Source organism: Molossus molossus, unplaced genomic scaffold, assembly GCF_014108415.1.
Source record: "Molossus molossus isolate mMolMol1 unplaced genomic scaffold, mMolMol1.p scaffold_m16_p_12, whole genome shotgun sequence".
NCBI classification, from domain to species: Eukaryota; Metazoa; Chordata; class Mammalia; order Chiroptera; family Molossidae; genus Molossus; species Molossus molossus.
Window position 1 is genome coordinate 83,450,174 of NW_023425347.1, and position 11,092 is coordinate 83,461,265.

At 58.6% G+C, this 11,092-nt stretch overlaps 1 protein-coding gene across 1 annotated transcript; it reads left to right on the plus strand.

Moving 5' to 3' along the window:
* The first annotated feature begins 275 nt into the window (after positions 1–275).
* Positions 276–10,050, plus strand: MATN1 (matrilin 1). The gene is made up of 8 exons (XM_036256960.1): positions 276–395; positions 2,337–2,683; positions 5,272–5,494; positions 6,510–6,635; positions 7,062–7,478; positions 8,319–8,471; positions 9,283–9,363; positions 9,957–10,050. Exons 1-8 carry the CDS (start codon positions 305–307, stop codon positions 10,004–10,006), a joined length of 1,488 nt encoding a protein of 495 aa, XP_036112853.1. The 5' UTR covers positions 276–304; the 3' UTR covers positions 10,007–10,050.
* Positions 10,051–11,092: the final 1,042 nt, after the last annotated feature.

Consider the following 11,092-nt stretch of genomic DNA (forward strand, 5'->3'; position numbering starts at 1 on the left):
GCGGCTCTGGTTGCTTCTGGAGGCAAAGGAGGCTTGTGGTTAGAGGGGCCGCTCCAGCACAGGCCCGGCGCTGACGCCCTTCCCAGCTTCCTCCAGTCCCTCCTCTGGAGGGGGGAACACACACACACACACACACACACACACACACACACGCACACCTACCTTCATTTAGTGGGGCCCCACCCCCAAGGAGGCAAGGGGCAGGGCAGGGCCTCCTGGCTGGGAGGCTGGGCAGCAAGGTTGATAAGACCAGGAGCCCACTGGCCTCCACAGCTGTGCTGGCTGCTGCCGCGCTGCTAGGACCATGAGGGTCTCTGGTGCCACCCTTGTGCTCTGCCATCTGCTGCTGCTGCACCTGGCCCCACGCACGCATGGCCTTGCCCCCCAGTCCAGAGGTGAGGGGGCCTATGTGAGGTGGGGGACAGTGGATGTGTGGCCCCTGACCACAGCCCGGGGGCCTGGGCACGGAGATGGGCAGAGATGGAATGGGAGCCGATGGGGGGAGGGGCAGGGAGGCCAACACAGGAGCAGACAGAGGTGGTGGCACGATAAGGGCCCAGGACCGGAGCGACCCTCGGTCTGTCTGTCAGGGGATATCAGTGGGCTTCTTTCCAGAGCCCACAGCCTTTCCTGGGGTTTCGCAGCCCTGGGCTGCCCTCAAGGGCCATGCATGCTGCAGGGACCACTGTCTCTTGGGTCACTGAGGGCAGAAACTACGCAGAGTCACTGATGTCTGGGACTGCACTGTGCCAGGGCTGAGCACATGACTGTGATGCACGTACCTCGGGGGGCGGGGAGACTCCATTTCTGGTCCCCCACCCTTTCAGCACATCCTGGAGTGGGCTCCCTGCAGGTTGTACCACTTCCAGAGTTTCAGACTTGGGCACTGAACCCTCGAATGCCCAACTCTTCCTATACAGGTGGGGAAACTGAGGCTGGACAGGGGAGGACCTAAGACCACGCAGTGAGAGCCCCGGAGCCTCCTGGGTCTTGATACACTGCTCTGTGTTGTGCACATGTCCCTCTCCCTCTCTGGGCCTCAGTTTACCCTTTAAAAAATTTTTTTATCCTCACCTGAGGACATTTTTCCTTTTTTTTTTTTGTTCAGGTAGAGTGGGAGGGAGAGAGAGGAAGAGAGAGAGAGAGAGAAACATCAACATGAAAGGGACACATCGAGTGGCTGCCACCCGCCCAACCCAACCAGGGTCGGGGACAAACTGCAACCGAGGTACATGCCCTTAGCAGGAACCGAACCTGGGTCTCTCAGGACAGCAGGCCGATGCTCTAACCGCTGAGCCAAACCGGCCAGGGCAGTTTACCCATTTTTTTGTGCCCTTCGCTAGAGAGGCCCAGGTTGTGGCCGCAAGGTCATGTCTGAGGCCCCTCGAGGCGCTCTGGTGCCTGGGTTCAGGGTCCTGTGGCCGGGAGCCGGGACCCGCGGCTGCCGAGGACACGCTCTGGAATGACTCATCCCGCGTCCGTACTGGGAGAGGCCGTGCTCGGCCGGACTGGGGACGGGAAGGGAAAGGCCTTGGTGCTGGCCCGCTGGCGGCAGGCCCGGGCCGGTGACTTCATCAAGCGGCAGCGTTTCTCCCCAGGAGCAGATGAAACGCAAGCTCCTAAAGCTGCCTCCCAGGGCGTCTGGAAAGACATTTTTCCTTGGGGGTGTGTCTCAGAGGCTCACCTGGTCAGGCTGCCAAGGCAGCTACTAGAAATTTCTGCCCTTGCCCCTGGACAGCAGCCAGCAGGACGCGCCCGGCTGAGGGAAGCTGGGTCCACGTCCGTGATTAGCTTTGATGTTCAGATGAAAGAGGCCATGTTGACCGGCACGGTGTTGGGCTTCAAGGCTGTGTCATCCCCAGAGGGCCCCCCTCAGTGCCCTGCTGCCCAGCGTGGAGAAACAGCTGCCCCTTGTTTACGGAGCCACTCTGGGCTCAAACCTGAGAAGTGGGTTTTAAAGGCCACCCAGCCTTCGTGGCTCCTGGAACACCCACTGCAGGCCCGGCCCTGCGCCGGCCACCTCTGGGCAATCTTGCTTGTCCTTAAAGGATCCTGTAAGGAAAGGGTCATCAGCTCATTGTACAGAGGAGGAAACTGAGGCTCAGAGCGGTGAGGTGAGTTGCCCAAGGCCGGAACGTGAGTCTCTGTTCCCCAGGAGCTGAGCTGTGAGGCTCATGCTCACAAAGGCTCAGGACGGCCTGGCTTAAGTCGTCTGCCCTGCCCGAGGCCTCCAGTGGGGTCTACGTCACCCCCGATGCTCTGCTCCCTTCCTGAGTGTCTGGGTCCAGCCTCCTGACCCTGCCCCTTGCCCCTTGCCGTCTCCCTCCTCTCCCCAGGGCACCTCTGCCGGACCCGGCCCACAGACCTGGTGTTTGTTGTCGATAGCTCACGCAGTGTACGGCCTGTGGAGTTTGAGAAGGTGAAGGTGTTCCTGTCCCAGGTCATCGAGTCGCTGAATGTGGGGCCCAATGCCACCCGCGTGGGCGTGGTCAACTACGCCAGCTCAGTGAAGCAGGAGTTCCCGCTGCGTGCCCACCTTTCCAAGGCTGCGCTGCTGCAGGCCGTGCGCCGCATCCGGCCGCTGTCCACTGGCACCATGACCGGTCTGGCCATCCAGTTCGCCATCACCACGGCCTTCAGTGACGCTGAGGGCGGTCGCAACAGGTCCCCCGACATCAGCAAGGTACCTGCACGCTTTCCCCTGCCCTGCTGTGGTCCTGCTGCTTGTGGGCTCTGCCTGCACACGCTCGAATTCTCCCAACACCCTACGAGGTGACCACTTACAGCTGGGGAGCAGACCCAACTAAGAGAAGTGGCAGCGCTGCACCCATCTGTCCCCACCCTTCTGACCCCAGGTGAGCACTTCAGTTCAGCTGACCTTGGCTTCCCAGCCAGGCTGTGCTCCCGAAGGCAGAGTGGGCTGTTCAGATGGTTGTGTGATGGTTACGGGCTGAGCACTGCCACTGGCCCGTGTGGGTTCCGGTCCCTGCGCCACCGTACTGGCCCCTGAGTGGGCTACTTCATCTCGCATGCCTCAGTTTCCTCACCTTCTCAAGGGGCTCCAACAAGGACTACGTGAGTTCATAAGCACAAAGTGCTCAGAGCAGCCCCTGGTGCCAATGAGCCCCATACGAGCATTAACTAGTTTTTTATTTAGCAAGTTTCAGATGGCAGGGGCCCAGAAACACGAGGCACGGGTCCCCGAGTCTCAGCCAGCGAGGGCGCCAGGCAGAGTGCTCAGCACTTTCACAGACCTTGGACCCACGGGGTAATTTTTCAGGACCCAGCCTAGGGCCCGGGAGTCCAGTCAGGTGTCTTCTCCCCCACTGGTCCTCCCACAGGCTCCTGCACCTCCCCATCGCTGCCCTTGTTGGACCGAGGACTCGCCGTTTACCTGCCCGGGGCCCCAGCCCAGGGACACACTCTTTCTTACCCCTTCTGTACCCACTCTCGGGCGTGCAGTGCATGGCTGAGACGTGAGTGTCAAGTGAACGCGCTCCTGCTCGGAGGCGGAGTCTCCATTTCACAGACGAGCCACAGGGAGCGCAAGCAGCCTGCCCAGCTACAAGGCGGTAGAAGTGTTCGCAGACAGTAGCATAAACCCCTGCCATCGTGGCCCTCAAAGAAATGGCGCATCCGGCAGCCTGGTGGTCTTATTTTGTGGGGGCCACTTATAAGTTCTGACATGAGGTGGATGGTCATGGTAACTGGGAGGATATGGCGGCCCCAGGTGGTCCGTGGAGAGAGGTGAAGGGGATGGAGGTGACATCTGTAGTTGTCCCATCTGCAGAGTTAACTGCTTCACCCCAGCTCAGCCCAGTGGCCTGGGATGGGCAAGTGAGGAGAATTTCTCTATAATACTTGAGACAGAGACAGAGGCCTGGGGAGCTGGCACCAGACATTAGGTGTTCAGCCTGGAATTGACCTGTGGAACGTCCTACGACGTGGACGGAAAGTCCCAGAACTGGGCTGAAGAGGCGCAGTGGGCCCGAGGGAGCCGGTGGGCTCAGAGGCGTGCCCGCGCAGTGAATGGTCTCAGCAGGGTTCTAGGGCTCAGAGGCGTGCCCGCGCAGTGAATGGTCTCAGCAGGGTTCTAGGGCGCAGAGGCGTGCCAGCGCAGTGAATGGTCTCAGCAGGGTTCTAGGGCTGAGGCGTGCCCGCGCAGTGAATGGTCTCAGCAGGGTTCTAGGGCTCAGAGGCCTGCCCGCGCAGTGAGTGGTCTCAGCAGGGTTCTAGGGCTCAGAGGCGTGCCCGCGCAGTGAATGGTCTCAGCAGGGTTCTAGGGCTCAGAGGCGTGCCCGCGCAGTGAATGGTCTCAGCAGGGTTCTAGGGCCAGGAGCCCAGGCCTCTGAGGGTAGAGATTGTGCAAGCTCACTCCCCAGGGGACCCAGGGCAGTGATACTACAAATAATAGCTCCCCTTCCTGGCTTCGTACCCCGAATCACCTCACTTGAACCTCACCACACCCCCTTCTTGCAGATGAAGAAACAGGCTCGAAGGTGAGCTGTAACTTGGGGGGCTGCATTTCTAACCCAGCTTGTCTAATCCACTATCCTACAGGTCACGAGACAAGGCCTGGGCACCGGGCCAGGGGTGGGGACCCAGGGGTCAGAAGCAGATCCAGGTCAGAAGCTGAGAAGCAGCCAAGGACGCAGATGCCGAGTCCCAGACTCCGGCAGAGCTGCGAGGACCCAGGTTCAGGGCAGGCTCAAGCAGGGGTGAGGAGGGCCAGGCTCAGCGCCAGGGTCCCCTCTGCCTCCCTTTGCAGGGTGGAGAACAGAAGAGCTTTGTGCGAGGACAGCAGACAGTCTTTCCCTCTGTGGAAAGGACACAGAGCATCAGGGAATGGAGGGAGAAAAGGTGGTCACCTCTCCTTTGTTGGACCTCTCTGTGGGAATGGCTCCTCTGCCGCCCTCTGGTGGCCAGCGGGCAGAACTGCACGGCGTTGGCCTCGTCCCAGGCCCCATCCTGGGGCGAGGGAGATACGGTTCTGAACTCGGTCCGCCTGATGCAGGCGACATCCGGGGCCCTAGTCGGATGGGAGAACACCTCAGCCTAGTCTTTTCCAGTCAGAGGAGACCTGTCTTCTCTTCCTCGAGCCTTGTTCTGTTCCCTGGCGTAGAACTCTGGAGGGGAATTAGATCCACCTGAACCAACTCGCCTCAGTCCGCTCTCCCGCCAGCGGTCCCGGGGTTGCTGGAGGGCCAAGTGCGCCCCGAGCCTCGCGCCGGGAGCGGGGCTCGCTCCTCACAGGTGTCTCCCGTGTTGCAGGTGGTCATCGTGGTGACGGACGGGAGGCCCCAGGACAGCGTGCGGGACGTGTCTGCACGAGCCCGGGCCAGCGGCGTCGAGCTTTTCGCCATTGGCGTGGGCCGCGTGGACAAGGCCACGTTGCGCCAGATCGCCAGCGAGCCTCAGGAGGAGCACGTGGACTACGTGGAGAGCTACAGCGTCATCGAGAAGCTGTCCAAGAAGTTCCAGGAGGCCTTCTGCTGTGCGCGGGGCGGGGCGGGGCCTGGGGCGGGGCCTGGGGCGGGGCCTGGGATAGGGCCAGCACCAGGGGCGGGGCCTGGGAGAGGGCCAGCATCGGGGGCGGGACCAGGGGCGGGGCCTGGGATAGGGCCAGCATCGGGGGCGGGACCAGGGGCGGGACCAGGGGCGGGGCCTGGGATAAAGCCAGCATCGGGGGCGGGGCTTGCGATAGAGCCAGCATCGGGGGCGGGGCCAGGGCTGGGGCCCGGTGCTGATCTGCGGGCGGGTCCTCCGCCTGGCAGAAGGGAGTTCGGAAGAGGCGATACCAAGAACCCTTTTCTGTGGCAGGGTGCTGGTAGGGACCAAAGAGGGGTGGGAATCCAGTCAAGAGAGGGCCTAAAAAAACCTGTGCATGTTTGGATGGGGGCGGAGGGGACTGGGTGCCAAAATGTTCCGTGATGCGGGAGAGTCTGAGGGGCTGGGGCACTGGGCAGGAGGTTCAGAGTCCTTAGAAGAGGGAGGTGGGCCTGTGGGATGTGACCTGTCAGAAGGGAATGGGGTCTCGAGTAGGTGGGGCGGGGCCAGGGCAAGGACTTTTCCCCATTTTTAAAATGGGTCTAAGAAAAACTTGCATCTTATTGTGCGGATTCAATGACGTAACGCATGGCAAGCGCTCAGCAGGTGGCTTTAAACATTTGTTGAGCGCCTTGAGCATGCTTGTTCTTTGCTGCGTGTGCTGTTCTAGACACTTGGGATACAGCAGTGAACCAAACAGAACAAAACGAGCTCTTGTCCCCGTGGCCTGTACCTTTTTATCAGGAAGTTTTAGTTTCATCATCAGTATCATCACCGTCTTCAGGGATGTCAGTCCTGGTGCAGTGATTCTGGCCCTGGGCTGAGGCTCTGGGGCCTGGACCCCACCCAGTGGGGGACCTCAGTTTTCCTGAGTGTGTGAGGGCCCATCCTGACTGAGAGAGTCCAGGCCCTGTAATGATTCTGAATCTCCTGAGGTTCTGAGTCTCTTCTTGTCCCCGCAGTGGTGTCAGACCTGTGTGCCACGGGAGACCATGACTGTGAGCAGGTGTGCATCAGCTCTCCAGGCTCCTACACCTGTGCCTGCCGTGAGGGCTTCACCTTGAACAGCGATGGCAAGACCTGCAATGGTCAGTGGGCTGGACGCAGGCAGCCCTGGAGAGGGTGGACTGGGGGGGATGGGGCTTCGGCTATTTCCCAGCCCATCCGAACCTTCCCACACCTTGCTCTGGACCAGTCTGCAAAGGTGACAGATTCCTTCTAGAGTTTGATGTCGGCTGAAAATTCTCTTCTGATTTCCTCTTTTTGACACAATGGGTGGTGGGTTTAGTGTGGTGGAGGGAGTCACACATCTTGAATTCAAATCTTGGTGCCACTACCTCTGAGCCATGTGAGTTTCCAGTGTTCAATGCTGTAACACTGGGCTTTGCAGAGAGTTTTGAGGACAAGATGGGATGGTGCTCAGCACAGAGCTTGGTGTGTGGTAGGTACCCAGCCAGTGGGCAGATGGAAAACTGTCGTGAAGCTTCACCTCCTTGCCCTCCCACACTCTCCAGTCTGCAGCGGTGGCGGTGGCGGTTCGGCCACTGACCTGGTCTTCCTCATTGATGGATCCAAGAGTGTGCGGCCGGAGAATTTTGAGCTGGTGAAGAAGTTCATCAACCAGATCGTGGACACGCTGGACGTGTCAGACAAGCTGGCCCAGGTGGGGCTGGTGCAGTACTCCAGCTCCGTGCGCCAGGAGTTCCCGCTGGGCCGCTACCACACCAAGAAGGACATCAAGGCAGCTGTGCGAAACATGTCCTACATGGAAAAGGGCACCATGACCGGGGCCGCCCTGAAGTACCTCATCGACAATTCCTTCACTGTGTCCAGTGGGGCTAGGCCTGGTGCCCAGAAGGTGGGCATTGTCTTCACCGACGGCCGGAGCCAGGACTACATCAATGATGCTGCCAAGAAGGCCAAGGACCTTGGTAGGTGCTCCCGCCTGGACCCTGGACACCACTGATGGCCAGGGGTACATGGTACAACCCAACTGTAATTTATCCTATTGTCTATTCTGAATGGTGCCCTAAACCCAGGTTCAATTTGAGTGAGCAAGGATCGGTTCATCCATGTCTTTCTTATACTGGTGACAAAACTGAGGCCCCAGGAAAGTAGAGAGCTTGTTTTATTTATTTATTTATCTATCTATTATCAAAAATATTTTTTCTTCATTGATTTTAGAGAGAGAGGAAGGGAGAGGGAGAGAGAGATAGAAACATCAATGAGAGAGAACATAGATTGACCGCCTCCTGAATGCCCTCCACTGGGGATTGGGCACACAACCTGGGCATGTGCCCTGACTGGGAATCGAACCGGTGACCTCTTGGTGCATGGGTCAATGCTCAACCAGTGAGCCACACTGGCCGGGAAAATGGCTTGTTTTTGATGGTCCTTGGGGACTTGGAACTTTTCTAGTTGAATGTTCCCAGGAACATAACAACTGTGGAAAGGCAGCCCACTTTGGGACACACCTGAGCCTCGTTTTATTGCCTATTAAATGAGGATAATAATAACCACCAGATGATGGTTATGAGAGTTAAATGAGATTACAAAGCTCCCAGTGCAGGGAGTGGGGACAGGTCTGACATACAGGAGAATCTCAGTAAATGTTCATTTCCTCAACGTCATTGTCCCAGGCATTGTGCCTGCAATTCCTGCAGCTGCCACCAGGAGGTATCGGGTGTTGATTTCCTAAGCATCCCTCCACAGGCTGAGCCGCGGCTGCCAGCCCACACCTCCACCCTTACTTGTCTTGTTCCTGGCGGCAGGCTTTAAGATGTTTGCCGTGGGTGTGGGCAACGCCGTGGAGGACGAGCTGAGGGAGATCGCCTCGGAGCCCGTGGCAGAGCACTACTTCTACACGGCCGACTTCAAGACCATCAACCAGATTGGCATGAAGCTGCAAAAGAAGATCTGTGTGGGTGAGTGAGACCAGAGCCGGAGTGGATGGAGGGGCAGGTGGGGCTCTGGGGGTGGGGCATGGAGCCATCCTGGAAGTGGATGTGGGTGGCAAAAAGCGGGAGCTGGGGTGGCACCGAGCTTTGGCAGAACTGGGAGGTAGGCTGGCCAGTCTAACTTCCTGCCAGCAAACATGTGTGCTCATGACGCAAATGCCCCTCCTCTGTGCTCTCCAGATAGTAAATCATTCAATTCTATGTGGTAGGAATCTTTTATCCCCACTTTACAGACAGTTAAACCAAGGTCAGAGGGGTGAAACATGGTAAATAACCGAGGAGCGGGTTTTGAATCCTGCCGCCTCCCCTGCCCCTGCTGGTGACCTTGCCTGCTGTTCCCGGTGGTAGAGCGTGGACTCCAGAGCCGCACGGCCTGCGTGTGCGTCTTTGCTCTGACGCTTTGCCTGCTGACCAGGGGCCGGTTGTTTCACTTCTTGGTTCTTCATCGGTACAATGGCATTAACGACTTCAAACACACAGGATGGGGGTGAGGAGTCACCATGATGACATAAGGCACGCAGCAGGTGCTCAGCGCAGTGACGCTGGATTGGAGTTCTTTATCAGGGCTCTGGGGGGCCAGGAAGCCGATCGGGGGTCGCCCTCCACCACGCCTGGAGCTCTGTCTCAAGAATTCCACATATCTCACCCCCTGAGAGGTTCTAGGCCACACACTCCCCCAAGACTCCCTAATCCTGGTCCCGGGCAGTAACTACCCAGCCCCCCTGCCTGGCAACTGCTCACCATCTTCCTGTCTTTCTCTGCTTCCTGTCCATTCCAGAGGAAGACCCGTGTGACTGTGAATCCATTGTGAAATTCCAGGCCAAAGTGGAGGGGCTGCTGCAGGCCTTGACCAGGAAACATATCCTTTCCCAGAGGGGCAGGAGGCAGGGGGCAGCGGCAGGTGCCCTGTGGGGAGAGAAGGTGTGTGGGGGTCAGTGTGGGCTCCTCCTCGTCTGCTTCCTGCTGAAGATGGGCTGGATTCTGGCCAGATAGGCGGATGTCAGCTTTGATACTGACCCTGGGAAGAGCAGGGGCTCCTAAAGGGTAAACAGAGAAACTGAGGCAGAGGTCAAGGTCTAGAGGAAAACATGGTGCCCATGGACATCCCACTTCTCAGGCTCTTGGTCACATGACTATGCCAGCTGCCACTCGGATGCGGCTGGGCCTCCAACAGCTTCCCTGGCTTGGTCATACTGGGGGGGGGGGCAGCCGGCCTGAACCTGCACTGGGCAGGGCTGGCCTTCGGGGCTCTGAGCACTGGCTGTGTTTTCGGAGAGTACCGTTCTGAGGGCAGTGGGACACGTTTCGACATTGGGGAAAACACCTGCTATGGGCGGGTGAGAGACAGCCCTGGAAGGGTGGCACTGCAGGAAACAGGAAGGGGGTCCTGTTTGGGCCGCAGCAGGACTGCCCTGCGCCGGGCCACCTGCACCTCCTTAACTCCGAGCCCACTGGAAGCGGTGAGTAAGCGGCTGGCCGTCATGGAGAACAGGATCGTCTAAGGCCGCTCGTCCCCGCCGTGGCTCCTCTATGTCCCCACCCCAAGCACAGCTCACAGAATCCCGCGTGTGTCCCCTAGAGCCCCGAGTGTAGTCTACTTTGTCATTTAGTGAGGGGGTTGGGAGAGGCAGCCCTGGGATGGCACCGGGCCTCTCCCTCTTCCACCAGCCTCCAGCCCTGCTCGGGGTGTGTGTGAGCGCTGGGACTGCGTGAGTTTGGGGGTGTGTGTGTGGGTGTGTGCGCGCGCCCATGCCTGAGCGCGGGGGTGCGTCTGGAAGCAGTGCACGAGTGGGAACACAAGGGTGAGTGTTACTGGGGCTGCGTTTGCATTTTTTAACCAAAAGCTTAATATATTCTACTTTTAGTTAACCCTCATGACTGTGAGTGCTGTGAATCTCTTCTGACTTCTCTGTTCCTTTTTGAAAAACAATTAAATGTGATTTAACTTAAGCACTGAGTGGGCCAGAGGCAGTGTGGTTATTTGGGGAGCAGGAGAAAGGTCGGATGGGTGGCTGGGGATGAGGGTGCCGCAGGACGGCGACAGTGGTGGTAACGGTGGTGACAGCGACTGCTCCGGACTCACTGTTTGTCCTGCTTTTTCAGTCACATGTTCATTTCGTGATCTCGTTTCGTGCTCTCAGTAACCCTACCCAGAGCAGACTTGTCATCCCCACTTCACAGATGGGAAAGCTGAGGGTCTGACTCATTCATTCATTCATTCATTCACTCATTCATTCGTTCATGCATGCAGACATGCACACATGCAGACAAAAACGCTTACAGAGCACTACCCCATGCCAGACAGTGGGGAGGTGGTGGTCTATGAACGAGACACAGTCCCTGCTCTTAAAGGACTTACACTGAGCAGGGTGCCCTGTCGCCCTCATGTAGCTGGAGGAAAAGAAAGCAGGTTTAGGTTGTACGTGAGGCGAGTGTGTGAGAGAGGTGATGGGAAGGGTCCCAGCCTGGGCAGAGACTGGCCCAGGTGCTCTGCGGAGTCTTCTCTGTTAGTTCCTTGTGTTTCAGAAGCTTCACCCCCACCCCCAACACACACAGCTGCAGCCCCCACATGAAGGACAGCACAAGGG

What these genes read in the sequence shown, in the direction of transcription:
- MATN1 (XM_036256960.1), top strand. Translation starts at nt 305, where the DNA reads ATGAGGGTCTCTGGTGCCACCCTTGTGCTCTGCCATCTGCTGCTGCTG. An exon ending in CCTTGCCCCCCAGTCCAGAG is followed by an intron (nt 396 to 2,336) that starts GTGAGGGGGCCT and finishes TCCTCTCCCCAG; the next exon opens with GGCACCTCTGCCGGACCCGG. An exon ending in GCAAAAGAAGATCTGTGTGG is followed by an intron (nt 8,472 to 9,282) that starts GTGAGTGAGACC and finishes TGTCCATTCCAG; the next exon opens with AGGAAGACCCGTGTGACTGT.